The sequence below is a fragment of the Gobius niger genome, assembly GCF_951799975.1.
Source record: "Gobius niger genome assembly, chromosome: 2".
In the NCBI taxonomy this organism is placed as follows: Eukaryota; Metazoa; Chordata; class Actinopteri; order Gobiiformes; family Gobiidae; genus Gobius; species Gobius niger.
This window is the reverse complement of record NC_136853.1, coordinates 18,005,961-18,022,683: the sequence shown is the minus strand read 5'-3', so window position 1 is coordinate 18,022,683 and position 16,723 is coordinate 18,005,961. Positions and strand designations below refer to the sequence as shown.

At 40.1% G+C, this 16,723-nt stretch overlaps 1 protein-coding gene across 1 annotated transcript; it reads left to right on the top strand.

Moving 5' to 3' along the window:
- Positions 1-1,744: 1,744 nt before the first annotated feature.
- Positions 1,745-16,163, top strand: sgsm1b (small G protein signaling modulator 1b; the record flags this gene model as incomplete). Its single annotated transcript, XM_079552259.1, has 24 exons — positions 1,745-1,807; positions 2,950-3,025; positions 3,619-3,781; positions 3,888-4,040; positions 4,108-4,175; positions 4,257-4,399; positions 4,499-4,630; positions 4,719-4,843; positions 6,185-6,252; positions 6,317-6,480; positions 7,584-7,713; positions 7,984-8,110; positions 8,224-8,288; positions 8,373-8,518; positions 9,809-9,937; positions 10,038-10,211; positions 10,600-10,731; positions 11,045-12,205; positions 12,288-12,412; positions 12,488-12,570; positions 12,655-12,764; positions 14,596-14,692; positions 14,777-14,944; positions 15,388-16,163. 24 exons carry the CDS (start codon positions 1,745-1,747, stop codon positions 15,474-15,476), a joined length of 3,891 nt encoding a protein of 1,296 aa, XP_079408385.1. The 3' UTR covers positions 15,477-16,163.
- Between the last annotated feature and the right edge of the window lie 560 nt (positions 16,164-16,723).

The window sequence follows — 16,723 nt, the reverse complement described above, 5'->3', positions numbered from 1 at the left end:
TAAGACAAATGTCGTTTCACTATCTGGAAATACTATCATTGATGATTAGTTACTGATTTAGGGGCTTAAACTACATCTGTAACTTTTAAGGGTTTGCGCCCTCTATCGTTTACGTGATGAATTACAGCGCAGGCAGTGGGCTTTATCTCATATCTGTCCACAGTCAGAAATAACATGTTTAAATCTAATACCATGATCATTGATTAATCACATTGGTCACGTTGATGTTTGTATGTAATAAAAGATTGATTGATTGATGATGATGATGATGATGATGATGATGATGATGATGATGATGATGATGATGATGATGATGATGATGAGGAGGATTAGGCTATCATGATCTATTTATCCCCCCCCCCTGTTTGTTTGTGTTGGCGTTTTACAACAGTACACACTGTGCATCCTACCCTACCTTTAAAATAATAACAGGAATAATTTTAAAAATCAACTAAAGAACAATGTGGCTTGGCTCTTTTTAAGGAAGAGAGGGCAGGAATACAGTATAGTGCCCTCAAGAAATATTGGCACCTTGGGTAGATGTCAATAGAAGGCAGCACTATCTTTATGGTTACCTGTTCAATCTACAGTTTAAAATATCTATACATTTAAAAAAAAAAAATAACATAAATAATTATACAAAAAACTTGAAATTTGACTAGATCAGAGCTGAAACATTTGAAGCCACATGCACTTCATTTTGTCAAATTAGACTTCTGTTAGGTTAGACTACTACTCTCCCCTGACCACAGCACACAATCCCATGGAAAATGTTAGACTTCTTAGTAAACTACTGCTTGGGCGAGCTCCAGTAATGTTCTACTGACTCTCACTTGTGATAGATCTTCAGTGATGGTGATGAAAGTGACACTGTCAACTGAACCCCAAGACTCAACACACCTGTGCTGCAATGTTTGGAATTTTAGGATCAACAAATCATCCTCATTACAGGACTCTTGTCTTTAACCTGTAACTCCATATTTATGATCCAGCCAATCAGTGATGAATGATCCGTTTTTGGTGCTTGTCCTTTAGTGAGAACAAAATAGAAACACTTAAAAACAAATAGATGTTTTTCTCAAGTAGATTCAATTGGGTGTTGTGTAGCCTTCTTTTTTCCTCCCAAAAAATGAAACAATAAAAGTACAATAAATACACTCAAGCTATTAATATGATTGACAATTTATAGTTTAGTTTAATATATAATAGTATAGGCTAATTCATGTTATGGGACATTGCAAATGAGTTTGAAATGATGCTGATTTAAATGCAATAAAGCTTTTGGAGTGTGAGTGTTGTAAATGATTAAGGCAAACAGGAATGTCCTGCGCCATTAGACCTATCCATAAGTTGCACCATATCTGCTTCAATGCTCCTGTGCCTCAGGGGGCAGGGGTTTGTTTTGCGCTGTGGAACATCTCCAGGTGTAGCTTTGTCACGTGTGCCTGCGATATAAAGAACATGTGGCGTTGCAAGGCTCCGTCGCTCACGTTACTGTGACTTTAAATGAAAGGGGAGTTGGTTCTAGCGGAGGTAGCAGACAGACTTCATTTGGTCACCAAGTGCAAGGATCAGCCTTATTTTGTGCTGCTTTCTCCTTTACTGTTTTATATGCTTTAGGATATTTTGTGCGTAATATTTTGTATTTTAGCGCCTGTAGCCATGGGAGGTAAGAGCACCATTTGCGTGTCGTGAGATGACCATCAGCAGGGTGTCAGAAGCATCTGTGATCATCTTATGCACAATGTTTTCTCATATTACAGAAGCTGAGACGCGTCAGAAGTTACTGCGCACCGTGAAGAAAGAGGTGCTTTTTAAGTGTGCGTTATTTGTCAGTGTTGTCACTTTGTGTTTATTGTGGATAGCGGCTGTGTGTGTGAGTGCAAACCAGGTTTGAGCATCAATGCACAGCACAATGTGGATGAAAAGCCACAAGCGTTCACTGCGGTGGAACAGACGGTTGTTTTTGATGTGGCTGATGCCGGTGTTTTGACAGATGTTCTGTCCGCGTAATATGATGACGTTTACATGAATGGTGACGTTGTGATGGTGATGATGGTGATAATGGTGCTGATGATGTTAGTGGCGATAGAGCCATTTTCGAATGATCAAATCACTGTATTGTCTCACGAATGGTTTTACAGCGTGCAATCCTTTAAAGTCCCGGACCCATTTCTCTTTATCCACGGTGTCTTCGTTCTGTATTGATCAAAATACACGTGACCTTCAAACAACATTAGCCTAGATTGCATAAAGTCTCTGCTTTACATTGGGATTTAACGACCGCTAAAAGTGTACAGTGGCATTTGGAGCCTGTTTTGATTGGTTTGGTTATTGTGTCTGCGTGTATGGGCTCCGCTCCCCCACACCTGTGACTCACTGCGTATGCTCACTGCCCAGAAACATCCTGCAGGACCAAGGAGCGCCTTACACTCACATTCACATCCTTCCACACATAATGAAGGGTTAGTGGTGTTCAGTCCATGTAGTACTGCTTAAAAATAAAGAACCTGTTCAGTGTTTACAGGTATTAGTGACTGGTATGACTGGAGTCGTTGAATATGTATGTTTTTATGTCTTTATAAAGTCATCCATTCTCTTTACCAGTTATCATGATAAGTATAACTACAGGCTATAATGAAACTGAATAAAATAAAGAAACAATTAAGAATATATATATTTCCAGAACTGTATAGACCTGCACAGTACCACCATAAAAATCATGTACCACAAGTGCAACCCTTAGGCTGCTACTGATGAGAGCCACTGACCAAGTGTAGCACATGTATTGAGAGCCCACGAAAATGTACCATTAGCACCCAGGATTTGGTGCCAAACCCATGATCTCTATTCTCTGGGCCTCAGGTAGAATTATTGGTGACTTCCAAACCTGGTAGGCAGCAAGTGCGATTGTCAATGCCAAAATCGAGCTGTCTGTTTCTTTTACAGGTGAAACAAATTATGGAAGAAGCCGTTACAAGGAAATTTGTGCATGCAGACAGCAGCCACATCATATCGTTCTGTGGTAAGTATGAAGAACGTTACTGATTACTAGCCATTAAGTTATGGTTAAACTGTGATTGTGTTATGTCTCAAAGAGATCATGCTGTTTGCTGTTAGTGTCTGGTTAGGAATACTTATGAGGGTGGCAAGTGATATTTGCAGCTGGCCAGTTGCTTGCTTCCTCTTTCCACAGAATGCAGTGCGCAATTGAACTTCTCCTTTGAATTTACTGGCATGAAGTCATATGTTGCACAGTGAATATTTTGCCTCAGTGTTGTGTATTTCTGCATTTCTGTCCAATCACACTCACACAATGCAGATCTAGTGCACTCTCACTAGTTCTGCATTGTACAGTCCCTGGAATGTGCAATGTGCGCTTATTTTTGCTTTTGAATAAAATTAATGAAATGTTCAATCCGTAAAAAATCCTAGCTGAATCCAAAGGCGTGTATGTTACATGTTCATAGGAATTAAACTTGTGATTCGAAAGGTGTATTTCTGCCTGTGCAACCTGTGCATATGGCAGACATTTTACAGACTAACACAGTGTAACAGGAGAAGTGTGTATTTATTATAAGATTACATTTATCCAATCAAATACTTGTGCCTTTTCAGCTGTAGTGGAAGCGTGCCTGCTGCACGGACTGAAGCGCAGAATTGCTGGTTTGTTGTGCAGTAATAAAGTGGCTGCCTTATTCATGAAGGTGGCCAAGAACTTTTCACCCGCTGAGCAACTTTGTCAGAAAGTCCATGAGTTAGAACAACTCATCGAAAACAAGTTAAGACCACTTCAGTAATGATTACTTTACAAAGCATGTCGTGCATTGTGTGTCTCTCAGACAAAATGTCAGTGTCTCTAACTTGAAGTTCATTTGGTTCCTTAGCAAACAGAACAGTTCGGCACAAAATAATGAACGGAGCCGCCAGTCCAAACTGGGCAACTTCCCTCCACAGGCCCTGAAACATCTCTGGATTCGAACAGCATTGATGGAAAAGCTCTTAGACAAAATTGTTCTGTACTTGGTCGAGAACTGCAGGTATTAAAATGTCTTTTTTTCCCCAGATTTTATTTGTAAATGTGCAAATGACATATTTTTCTTGCAGCACTTACTATGAGAAGGATGCGATGATGATGGATCCTGTAGATGGACCGATCCTTGCATCACTTCTGGGTCAGAATTGCAATATAGTTTGGGACCATTAAAGATTTGAGTTTGTACTGTTGCTAACTGAGGTGACTGATTTACTCACAGTTGGACCATGTGCTCTGGAGTACACCAAAGTAAAGACTGCAGACCACTTCTGGACCGACCCCTCTGCAGATGAACTCGTGCAGCGACACCGCATTCACAGCGGACACTGCAGGCAGGAGTCCCCCTCCAGACGGCCAGCTCTGGTGCAACAATCACAAACACATACTATGGCACATACATTATACTGTGACTGGATCAATGCACTGTTTGCACTGTTGACAATTTTATATTATTTTATTTAGATCCAGAAAAGGCAGTCCAGTGGAAGTATGGACGACCGACCGCTCACGTGGGTGAGAGAATATGTGGAATCACTCCATCAGAACTCCAGAGCGACTCTGCTTTTTGGCAAGAACAATGTTCTTGTACAGCCGGTGTGTCCCGAGCTCTAATTACTGTAATGTTTTTTTCCTTTCTTTTGTTTTTGCATCCATTTTAACTAAACCCATTGTTTGATTGCAGAGGGATGATATGGAGGTTATTCCTGGATACCTTTCACTTCATCAAACAGCTGACGTAATGACGCTAAAGTGGACACCCAATCAACTGATGAATGGAAACGTGGGTGAAATAGACTCCGACAGAAGGTCTGTTTAGTTTAATCACCTTGAAAATAGTATTATTATAATATCATTTCTGTACAAAGCGTAGTTGGTCTCAAAATTAGAAAACTTAAAAAAAAAAAAAAAAACTATTATCAAAAAATGTCAATCAGTGTGCCTTTAGGTCAAACACATCAGCATCATTTGCATTAATTGATGCTGTTGAGGATATTACAAATGCTATAGATAGGGATGAACATGCAGTAGGGCTGTTTTGTAGACCTTAAAAAAGCTTTTGACACCTTTCAAAATAAAATTTTAAAAGGTATGGTATTAGGGGGATCACATTGAATTGGCTTATGAGTTACCTCACTGGAAGAATGGAGTTTGTGAAGTTGGGAGATGTTTCATCAGTGTCTGTCAGTGTCATGTCTGGACATTACCCGCAGTGTCCCCCAGGGGTCAGTATTGGGAACCGACATGTACAGCATCAAATTCATTGAATCTGGTTTTGTTTGCTGGTGATACAAATGCTTTCACACCAGGAATCAATTTGACTGAACATGTTTGAGAAAAACATGTAGCAGAAGAAATGATCAAACTCAAAACATGGTTTGATTGAAGAATTGAAACTTTAAATTAAATACAATTTTTGGGTATAAAAACTGATGAGAAACACTGATGAGAGCTTTGCAATTCTCAAGAAGCTTTGCTGTTTTAACCAGAGCAAAACAGGTATTAGATCAACCAGCACTCCACATATTGTGTTTTTCTGTGGTTCATATGTATTTACTGTATATTATTGAAACTTGGGGTAGCAATTACAAGACTGCATTACATTCAGTATTTAATATTATTATTGTCGTTATTATTATTGTTATGATTATTACTATTATTATTATTTTCTTTTTTTTAATATATTATTATTACCATTTAATTTTCAAAAAAATGTTCCAAACAAAGAATGAGAAGGAGGCTCCAATCTTGTATCTTGTATCTGTGTAATAGCTTAAAAGGAGACATTCATCACTTTAAAATGTAAAAAAAATAATAATAATAAAGATTGCTAGATAGCAATAACAATGAAACATGATTGCAATGACTCTCAATTGTCTTGGTTAAATGTTATTTGTTGAGACTATACAGGAAGCTATTGTGTTCTAGTAAGTAATAATTAGTGAAAGGGGTGGGAAATAAATAAAAAAAGCTTACACTTCATCCCACTCCTTTTCGAGCATTTGCTCTTAATCAACATTTGCTCGAGTTATTTTGCTCTGATGCTTTTTCTGTTGACATTGTATCGCAAATGATTCATTGTTTGTGTGTTTTGTTTTGTCAAGGCATATGTTTGAAATAAATCTCTCTCTGTCAAAATGTTTTTTCCAGTGTGTACTGGGACTATGCCATGACTATACGTTTGGAGGAGATTGTGTATCTCCACTGTCATCAGCAAGGTATGTATAATGTTGTCCAGTGGTCTTATGTAACTGATCCTGATGCCCACTGTGATCTCCTCAGTTAACAGCGGGGGAACTGTTGTTTTGGTGAGCCAAGATGGGATTCAAAAGCCTCCTCTGCACTTCCCCAAAGGAGGTCATTTACTCCAGTTCCTCACATGTTTAGAGACGGGATTACTACCTCATGGACAGCTGGACCCTCCCCTGTGGAACCAGAGAGGAAAGGTCAGTGTGCACAGAGGTTGATCTAATATGAGGGTATAACCAGGGGTGTAGAAAGGGAACCCAGGGCCCCAAGCAAGAATGTTTGTATTTATGCCCCGAATCAGCGTTTCCCCGGTTTGCCGTAATACTCATGTTGAATGTATAGCATTTCTTTATAATGATTATTGTTTATGTGTATGACAGGGCTTACTTAACTTCACAAATGGAAAATACTAAAATAAACACATATCTTTTCATAGGCCTTGCTCTACTTACCGGTTGCACAGAAACTTATATTGTATTCACTTAAGTATAACAATTTAGCATCTGTTTTTATCTTGGTTGCTTGGTAATTTTATAAAGAAAAATGTAAGATTTTAAAGGCCATTTATTTTACCCTAGAACCAAGGCAGCTAAAACAAGGCAGTTCAGAGACAGATGGACAAACAACTACAGTAACTTATCCCACTCACTGTTGTCTCGCTCTCCTTCCTCCTCTTTCTCCTTCTTTTCTTTCGTTTTTGCTGCCAGAAGCATAACTTCTCTGTCGGCTGTTTACTTGCATCATGTGATTTTGCGCGGTTTCTCTCTCACTGTAAAACCGCGCTTTCCGTTGCTTAGCTTGTTCTACTTCCTTTTCCAGCCTCCTTTGAGCAGGAGCACGTGGAGTTGGGGTTTGAGGCGCAGCTTTAGTGCGTGAGTCAATTACGCACAGGTGTCTGTCAGATCTTGTTCTGTAGTTGGTGGTCCCCGCCCGAAATGGCTCTGCATTTGCATAGAGTTGGAGTGATTACAACGCTATGCACATGTCGCCGCCGCTCTGGCTGCCCGTATCGCGCTGCTCTCCTGTGTATTTCTGGTGACCGCTTTCTGATCGTCAGCCAGCTTGCCGCTCTATTGGCTCCTGCCACTGTTGGTGTGAGTGCGGTGTAAAGCAAGTGAGGGAGGGGTGAGCTCATGGGGCCCTTTCAGGGACTATGCGACGGTCACCTTGTCACTGCTGCTGTGTAGTGACTTTATTGTTTACTGTTTCTGTCGGCCCTCTGGCATTGGCCTGCCTTGCCTAATGGTAAGCTAAACCTCTGGGTGACTCAGTAATGGCATAAAATCTTTTTTTTTTCCAGGGAAAGGTTTTCCCCAAACTGCGAAAGAGGAGTCCGCATGGCTCATGTGACTCTGTATCAGATAAAGAGGATGATGAGGCAACAGATTATGTGTTTCGGATCCTCTTCCCGGGTTCTCAAATGGAATTCGGTAAGTTTCTTTTGTTATACTGCTTCCAGAAACTAGAGTTTATTAGTCATTTGTTTTCATCGTTTACGAAGCCCATTCAGCTCTCCTTCCTCTGTGCTTCATTTCACCTTATGTTCACGCCATCACAGTGGGGTCTCTGCATGGACAAATGTTTGCTCTTCATCAAGTTTGTTGTTTTCTTTTTTTAAATTATATTATTCACAGTAAAGACAAGTACATGTAATTTAAACGTATGCCCTTACTGTAGCAGAAGTTTTGTTTTTGTTTCAGTGGGACTTGAACTGATGGACGAAGGTGTCAACATGTGGCAGCCAACCCAAAGAAAGTCCTCCTGCTCCTCCTGCTCACAGAATGGCTCCTCCGACAGCTCACTCCCCAATGGCTGCAGTCAAGAGAGGTACGAATGAAAAGATTCATTGTGCACATTGCTGATTTGACGTTTTTTTCTATGTACGTGTATAAACATCATTGCAATATAAAAGTCTTTGATGAATCTTTGTTCACCATTAGAGCTCCCATAAAGCTCCTGTGTGATACCATGAAGTACCAGATCATATCTCGTGCTTTTTATGGATGTGAGTATCAGGTTGTTGTTGTTATCAATTCTCAAAATATTTTTGGTGTTGGTCGGTAACCACATGATATTATGCTTAATCTAGGGCTTGCGTATTGCCGGCACTTGTCCACAGTACGGACACACCTCTCTGCTCTGATTAAACCCACCATAGTGGACCCGGATGTTCCCACTAACGCACGCATAGGCCTGTCTCGTGAAGTCTGGGGAACATTTCTCCAAAACAGCTCAGTAAGAGTGAATATACCTGCTTCATAATGTTCATACCTACTGTTGGGAATGTTGCCAAATGATGATGTCAAAAGTATATTGATACAGCATGCAGCGGTGCTCTTTGATATTACCCCCCAGTCTAATGGTTCAATCTGCCTTTCACTCACTCCGACTATAAGGACCAATAAGAGGAGTGGGTGGTGAAATGCACTGCAGCTTTTTTGCTACTGATACCAATACTGATACTGGGGTTTGAGTATCTGCCGATATCCAATATTTACAGATACCAAGAGACTCCCTTAAAAGTGGCTTTCTCTGAGTGAATTTTTTTTTGGACTCTTCTAAATTGTAAGATCCATAAAGTCATATTGTATTGTCATGTTACAGATCAATTATCAATTATATCTATTGATAAACTCTTGGATAAACATTTAACAAGGATAACCTTTTTTATACTAAATATCCTTGGGTATATGACAGGCTTTAGGTTACATTAATATAAAAAACTTACATGAAGTGCTCTGATCATTACAAATATGTGAGATGTTATTTCTTAATCTAACACTTGGCAGTGGTTATTTATTTTATTAGGCTGATTTAGGTATTTCTATCATAGGAACATAGGTTCAGCATACTGCCGCTAGCTTTAGCATGCTATTGCTATTGCGGCGATCAAAAATACATCTGCAAAGGTTAAAATTAACTAGGGATGGGACAATAAGCAAAAATATTGTTAATCGCAATAAGAAATGCCGCAATTAATCGATCGCCACATTTTTGGATTATTGTGCTAGCAGATAATCGCTAAATCCATCAGACAACGAGTGCAGGTACCTTTACCGGGAGTGGGTACGTCTCCATGGAGATGTGACTAAAGTCAGCAGTATTTAAGATTTCAGTTGGTCAGTTCCTCATGCAAATCCATACTTTAATTACCCACAGCAGAAACAGCATTTTCTGTGTCGTGCTTTGTATTGATGACAACAGTAAAGTCCAAGATAATCGTGACCCCACATTTCATCATCGTCCTATCCCTACAACTAACTCCGCGGTTGAATTCTCCAACATGCCCATATTCACTTAGATTTGGTGCTAAAAGTTGTGTTTTTACGGCATTGAGAGCCAAAACTAGTATCAATTCAGTATCGGATATTTGTTGCTGATACCCGATATCGTATTTTTTCCAGTATCGGCTCTGATATCCGATCCCAGTGTCGGAACCGTGCATCCCTAGTTGTGACTCTGTGTCCACTGTTTCTTGTATATTGGATAGTATTTTCAAAGAGCTTAAAACATGTTTGTGGTCAGGCCTACGAAGAGAAAGAGCTCCACCGCCTGGTGTACTATGGTGGGGTGACTCCATCGCTGCGCAAAGAAGTGTGGCCTTTTCTGTTGGGACACTATCACTTCACAATGACAGAAACAAACAGAATTGAGGTATTCTATGCTTCAGTTTTAATAATTCACAATTACAAATAAAATACTAAGACAAAAAGAAGCCAATAATTACCAAGCATTTTTTCAACTCTTTCTTCAGATTGACAGTCAGATGAAGAACATGTATAAACAGAATATGAAGGAGTGGCAGGGGTGTGAGGCCATAGTGCGCCAGCGAGAGCAGGCGAAACACGCTGAGGCTCTGGCGCGGTGTTCCTCTGGAGCCAGCGTCGAGAGGGGCCCAGTGCAGCGGGACTCCACCATCAGCACAGAAGTACGTCACAGCACAAGCCAATCCAGTACATTACAAGTAAACAGAGGCAGTAAAGTAATGACTCATCTTAGAGTAATTGGACTATAAAACAAAACACCATGAAAGTTAGATTTAATTTGAAAGTAATTGAAGTTTGAAATAATTAGACTCATTTTCATACATCAACATGAAGCTTTTGTCACTTGAAGATTATACCTCACGATGGAAAGAGAAACTTCAAAATAACACATATTACTCAAGTGGAAGTAGAGATTACAGTCTGATAAAAGTACTCCAAGAAGTACAGCTACTTCAAAAAAGTTCTACTTGCGTGCACTACCCGCTCCTGCAAATAAAACCTCCAACCTCTATGTATCTAATTCTTGACACATTACTCTTTCTATTTCAGTCTTCTCTCAGCAGCAGCGGCGATCACCAGAATACTCATTCTCTGAGCGATTCCAGCAGCAGCAGTGCACAGGTACCTGACTGCACGATAAAATACACTGAGGGTCTTCACTGCGAGTCTCCAGATATGTTTGTGTTTTAAGATATCTAAGTTAACATTTTCTTTTCCTCATAGTTGCCTGGGCCAGTTATTCTCAGTTGATAAAACTCTGATACAACACATTTCCCTAAACACTGGACACAATATTCTTTATTAGGACCTAGTTCACAAAGCAATATTAGGTCAAAAGGTCATGACGCAAATTGGCCTGGCTCAGAGCAGCAGTGTCTAATGAATGCATCTATACTGTGCATTATTGATATTATTTGTAGTTGCATTGATAAAGGCTGAGGGTGGTCCAATATGGTAGAGTCAGCTTCTAAGCTACTGTGTTTGCTTTCAATAGGTATTTGAATCTATTGAGACATCAGAGCAAACTGAGCCACCAGCACCTGCAAGCGAGGCACAGGATGGCCTTAATAAAGACGTTTCAAAAGTTCCCCAGCTTTCAAATGAAGTTGAAGAACCTCAAAATCCTGCTCCACATGGAAGTTCACCTGAGACCCAGTTTGTGAATGAATCTACCATCTCTCAGCCGCCGTCCTCCACAGAGGAGGTCATAGTCGAGCTGCTTCCCACAAATGAACCAGTGAGCAAGGATTTAACCGAGGCTGAAATTTTGCCGACAGAAAAAGCTGAAAAAACAAATGAAAGCACAATTATTGAAGATACAGATGATGTTTCTGAAACGAGTAAGTCCAAAGAACAATCTGAAATTCAAGATGATGGAGGCCTTGGAGATGTAAAAGCGATTGAGGACAGTCCTTCAACAGACGTAAAAGCCATAGATACAAATACAAATTTAAGGCCCATAGCAGAAACCACTAATGTACTTAAGTTAGAAACAGAGGTTCACAATGAGTACTTTCAGGCGCCTCCACTTGGCCAAACCTTGACATTACAAGTCAAAAGATTTATAAGGCTTGCTACAGAACCTTCACCTGACAGAGAAAATGGTGCGTCCAGTGTCAGAATTTCACCAAAAATGACACCAAACAAAACGTGCCTTAGTGATTCAGAAAATAAGGAGAATGAATCCTTAGAGTTAGACTTTGAAGTCATCAACGATAAAGCCGCTGAAATAGCAAGTGAGAAACCCGGTTCAAATTCACCTGTTCGACAAGTCCTCAATGCACTCCAGTCAGCATCCAGAGGGAGCCTGTCACTGTCAAGGCACTCTCCAGACACAGTGGACTCGGACGACTCTCCCTCAGCCTTAGAAATGGAGGACATCCCCGCTGGAATAACATGTGTGACTTCAGAGGATGTCTGGAGTAGGCCGTTGGCAGGTCTGGCAGCCCCACCGCTTAAACTGGCTCAGAGGGAGAAGGCGGCGTCAGAAGAACTGGCTCACCACCTGGACACCCCCTGCAACACCAGTACTGAGGGCACAGATTTGGGCCTGTCTGAGGAGGAGCTGGAGATGGAGAACGTACCCTCTGAAAAGGCTATGACTGTGCAGGGAGAAATGAAGTGCAATGGACCTTCTGAAGAACAAGCGTATTCGGTAAGCAGATGAGTGCCAGTATATTTGGAGGAAATACTTCTTTCCTCTGCAAAACCTCTTGATAAAATGCTTGTGTATGCAGCAGGAACAACTGGACATGTATTTGATAAACTTGCATCGCATTGACAAAGATGTGCGACGCTGTGACAGAACATACTGGTATTTCACCCCAGAAAACCTCGAGAAGCTGCGTAACATTATGTGCAGGTAAACACTATACAGTATAAAGGATCTTTAACTTTTATTATTTGACATTTCTTTGCTTATTTCTTTTTCTTATAGCTATGTTTGGCTGAATCTGGATATAGGTTATGTCCAGGGAATGTGTGATCTGCTCGCTCCGCTTCTGGTTATTCTAGATGACGGTCAGCTTGCTTCATTCCAAAAATAATGAGTAAACAAATATTTTTTTGTGCAGACTTCAATTTAATGAGGATTTTTTTTTCCAGAGGTCATAGCCTTCAGCTGCTTTACTGAATTGATGAAGAGGATGAATCAGAACTTTCCTCACGGTGGTGCCATGGATACCCACTTTGCCAATATGCGGTCTCTTATTCAGGTATGTATCAGAACAATGTTAAAGGTCCAAAGGTTAAAGCGTCCAAAAGGATCTATTGAAATCATTTTGGACATCATTGCTAGGGTATGTAGGTTTTTTGTCATGTTTTAATTAACATGGCCTATTTGTGTTCCCAGAAAAGAAGTAGACATATTCAAATCAGATCGTTTTATGATTTTTGGTTATGGCTCTTGAGTCAGTATCCAATAAGAGAGCAGCAGCAGCAGCAGCAGCAGCAGCGTGCCCTACACTTTTGGTTGCCACTTGCCAGATCATATGGCAGTAAACCTTTAATGGACTATGTCACAATCAAAAATCCAGGCACTATCCCCGATCTAGTCCTAAATAGTGCTTGTGTATGCACCCTTGAGTTATATATATAGGTATTCTGGAGATTCTGAGCTTGATAGGATAATTGACCACAAACTTGTATTTGTGTCCATGCAGCAACCCATGCTGATTGGCAATTGTGGTCTAATTTAAAAACCACTGAAAGAGCATACTGCAAACTGTCTTTAGCATCACTGGTATTTAACTGCAGACGAGAGATCCAAGACCTCCATTTGGACTGAACTACGGAGTACAGATGATGGCTTAAGAACCTTTGTTGGGAAAAACTCCTATACGAATGAGGGCTTACACAAACGAAATAGTATTTCATGTTATATAATTTAAAATTATGTTTTTTGAAAAGAATTTCAAGTAATTCAGCCTTCATTTCTAAGTGTACAAAACGCCCAGACTCACTCTCAGCTGGCGCTGTAGTCTTCTTCTTCATCCATCCCCTGGTGACCAAATCGACTTGGCATCTCCATCTCGTCCTGTCTCTTGCAGTAACAAGACAGTTCTTCAGAGTCATTCCCAGTTTTTCCAACACATTGTCCAGCCTTCTCGTCTTAGGTCTTTCTCTGCCTCTCTTTCCCTCCATGGACCCTTGCATGAGGGCTTTCTCCAAACTATCGTCTGCTCGGATCACATGTCCAAAGAAAGGACAGTCTGTTCCTCTCTATTATATTCATCAGAGATATTTTCACTTGGATTTCTTTCAGGATCCATTGGTTTGTTTTCTTCGCTGTCCATGGAACACATAGAAACCTCCTCCACGTCCACAATTCAAAAGCCTCTATTCTCTTTCTGTCTGCCTTTTTTATAGTCCAACTCTCACTTCCATAGGTCGCCACTGGAAAGACCATTGTTTGAACTAACCTGATCTTGACTGATTTTTATAATTTGATTTTTGGATTTTTATCTTTAAATATGTCGCTACATTTACTTAAAGTTGTTCGCGCAATTCCGATTCTTGTTTGTATTTCTCCATCACAGTTTGCATTCCGATGAATCATACTGCAGAGGAAATTAAAGTTGTCAACAATTTCAAGACTCTCATCTTCCAGTTTAAAGTCCTCGATGTCATCTTTTGCCATTATCTTTGCACTGTAGTGAAACAGTCTAAATCAATAAATCAAAGGTGTCCGGACTTTTAAGAGGAGCCAATCCTCATGACATCATCAACAGGTGGGCCCTGTGTTTTGAGCTGTGTGATGTGATGTCATGGCATAGCAACAGCATAGCAAGAAAAATCCACATGAGCGGCCAGTCTGCGTTGTTATTGTTTTATTTTAACAGTCAGGGCGTTGAGGGTCTCATACTGACTGCAGAATTCTTATGGCAGTATTACTCTAGTACATGTGTGAGTAAAAACACAACTACAGGTGTTCTTATGATGGATCAACCTTTCCTTCCTTTGAAGATGGGTCCCGACCGAGGCTCCACTCATTGAGAACAACTTAACTGCTGTGAATGCTTCAGTTTAATGATGTGTTCTGTCCAGATCCTAGACTCTGAGTTGTTCGAACTGATGCAACAGAATGGAGACTACACCCACTTCTACTTCTGCTATCGCTGGTTCCTGCTTGACTTTAAAAGAGGTGAAGGGAAAAAGGCTGGCAAAGAGGGTATTTTAAGTTAATAATCATAAACAATTCTTGTAATAAACCATGTTTTTTGCACAGAAATGGTGTATGATGATGTATTCTCGGTGTGGGAAACAATCTGGGCAGCCATGCACACGTCCTCGGAGCATTTTGTGCTCTTCATTGCTCTGGCCCTTGTAGAGATGTACAGAGATATCATCCTAGAGAATAACATGGACTTCACAGACATCATCAAGTTCTTCAATGGTAAGATTATAACCAAACATGGCTGACACTATAATGCAAATGGAAATACAATGATTTTCTTTTAATCCATTTTTGCTTTAAAATGTCATTTTTGAATGTATCTTCAATGAAGGTTCTTGAGTCATCTTCTGTACTCTGTAGTAGCCTCTCATCCAAAAGGCTTCATCAGTGAACTAAGGTTCAGCTCAGCTTGGCCCGGCTCCTCCCCTCTAATAACAGCTACTTTCACCTGTGGGCGAGACGCTCGAGACTTCAACTGCAGAGTACAGAAGATGACTCAACAACCTTCAGTGAAGATGGACCTGTACGACTGAGAGCCTAGACTGACATTTTTGAATGTATTATTGTAGGATAATCAGTGTAGAATTTTCAATTAGAAGAATAGTAACTAATATTAATCTTGTGTTTTTATGTATAATAAATATACATTATACATTTTACAGAAATGGCTGAGCGGCATGATGTCCCCAGAGTCTTGAATATGGCTCGTGACTTGGTCCACAAGGTGCAAACACTGATAGAAAACAAGTAATCCACTAATTGTGATCAAATCTGTAAAAGATTCACTTAAATGTGAAACTCCGACTTCCCAACACTTCTTTACAGTCGCACCTCTCTGTAATTGAGATTACAGTGATTGTCAATGCATTTTATAAGTTGTAGCAGGTACTTTGTGAATGTTGTAGTTAAATCTGCTTCGGGGTGTGATTTGTTTTGCCTTAAATCACATTTGTTTCAGGGATAGTGCAATCCAATTTACCGATGTATCACAACACACTAACATGTTTATGAAGTTGTTGCTAGGTTGGCTCTCCCTAAACAGTATTATTCAGTTTTCTACTGACGACATTGTGTAAATGGTTGAACATTTTGCCAAACAATACCCCTGAATATTGTAACACTGATAAGTAAATGAGCGTGTTTTCAGCAGCACCACCACCGTCCCTGTGTTTGGATGTGCCCTGGCTGGGTGTGTGCCCGTTAGTTTGCTTCAGTAAGATGACTTTGAGCGTTAAAGATTTCTTATAAGTTTTAAGTTAAACTTCAGAGAGTATTCATACTTAAAATAAATCCTTATTTAACATATTTATTTCTATACTGTGATATAGCTTTCTGCCACTGACGCTGTTCAGATACAGTAATCTAATTTCAGAAACAAATGTTTCTTATCCCACCCTTTTATACAGTGGTTCTCAACCAGGGTTTGACATTACTGGGGGCGACAGATTATATGGGATCATAGATATAATATGGGATGCATATTTTCTATGTACTGTAGTTTGAATGGAAAACGTGCATTGTGGCGTTGACCACGAACACCAACGGCTGCTGGGGCTCATGTCCAAAAGGTTGAGAACCACCTCTTTTTTTATGACCAATCCATTAACTTGACCATGACGTTTTATCAAGGTTCAAAGACAGCACAGCCACCAATGAGAAATGGTGAGGTGATTATAGGTGTTTCAACCTGTTTAGGCCTTTTGTTTGTTGGTAGCTTCGTGCACGGCAAGCACAACAAAATGTTCACATCATTCACTTCTAAAAGCACACTTCAGTAACACTTGACGATGCCTTTAGAATATATTTTGTCAAACAAACCAGTAACGGATGTCACCTTATAAATGTACCGTAGTTCTGACAGGTATACATACTAAGTGCAATGTGCTCTTTATGGCGTGTTTGGTAAAGTAAAAAGAAAAAAAAGCAGTGTTACTGTAAAAAATGCTTGTGCATATAAAATGCAATATCCCATATGACTAACCAGATTATCTCACACAA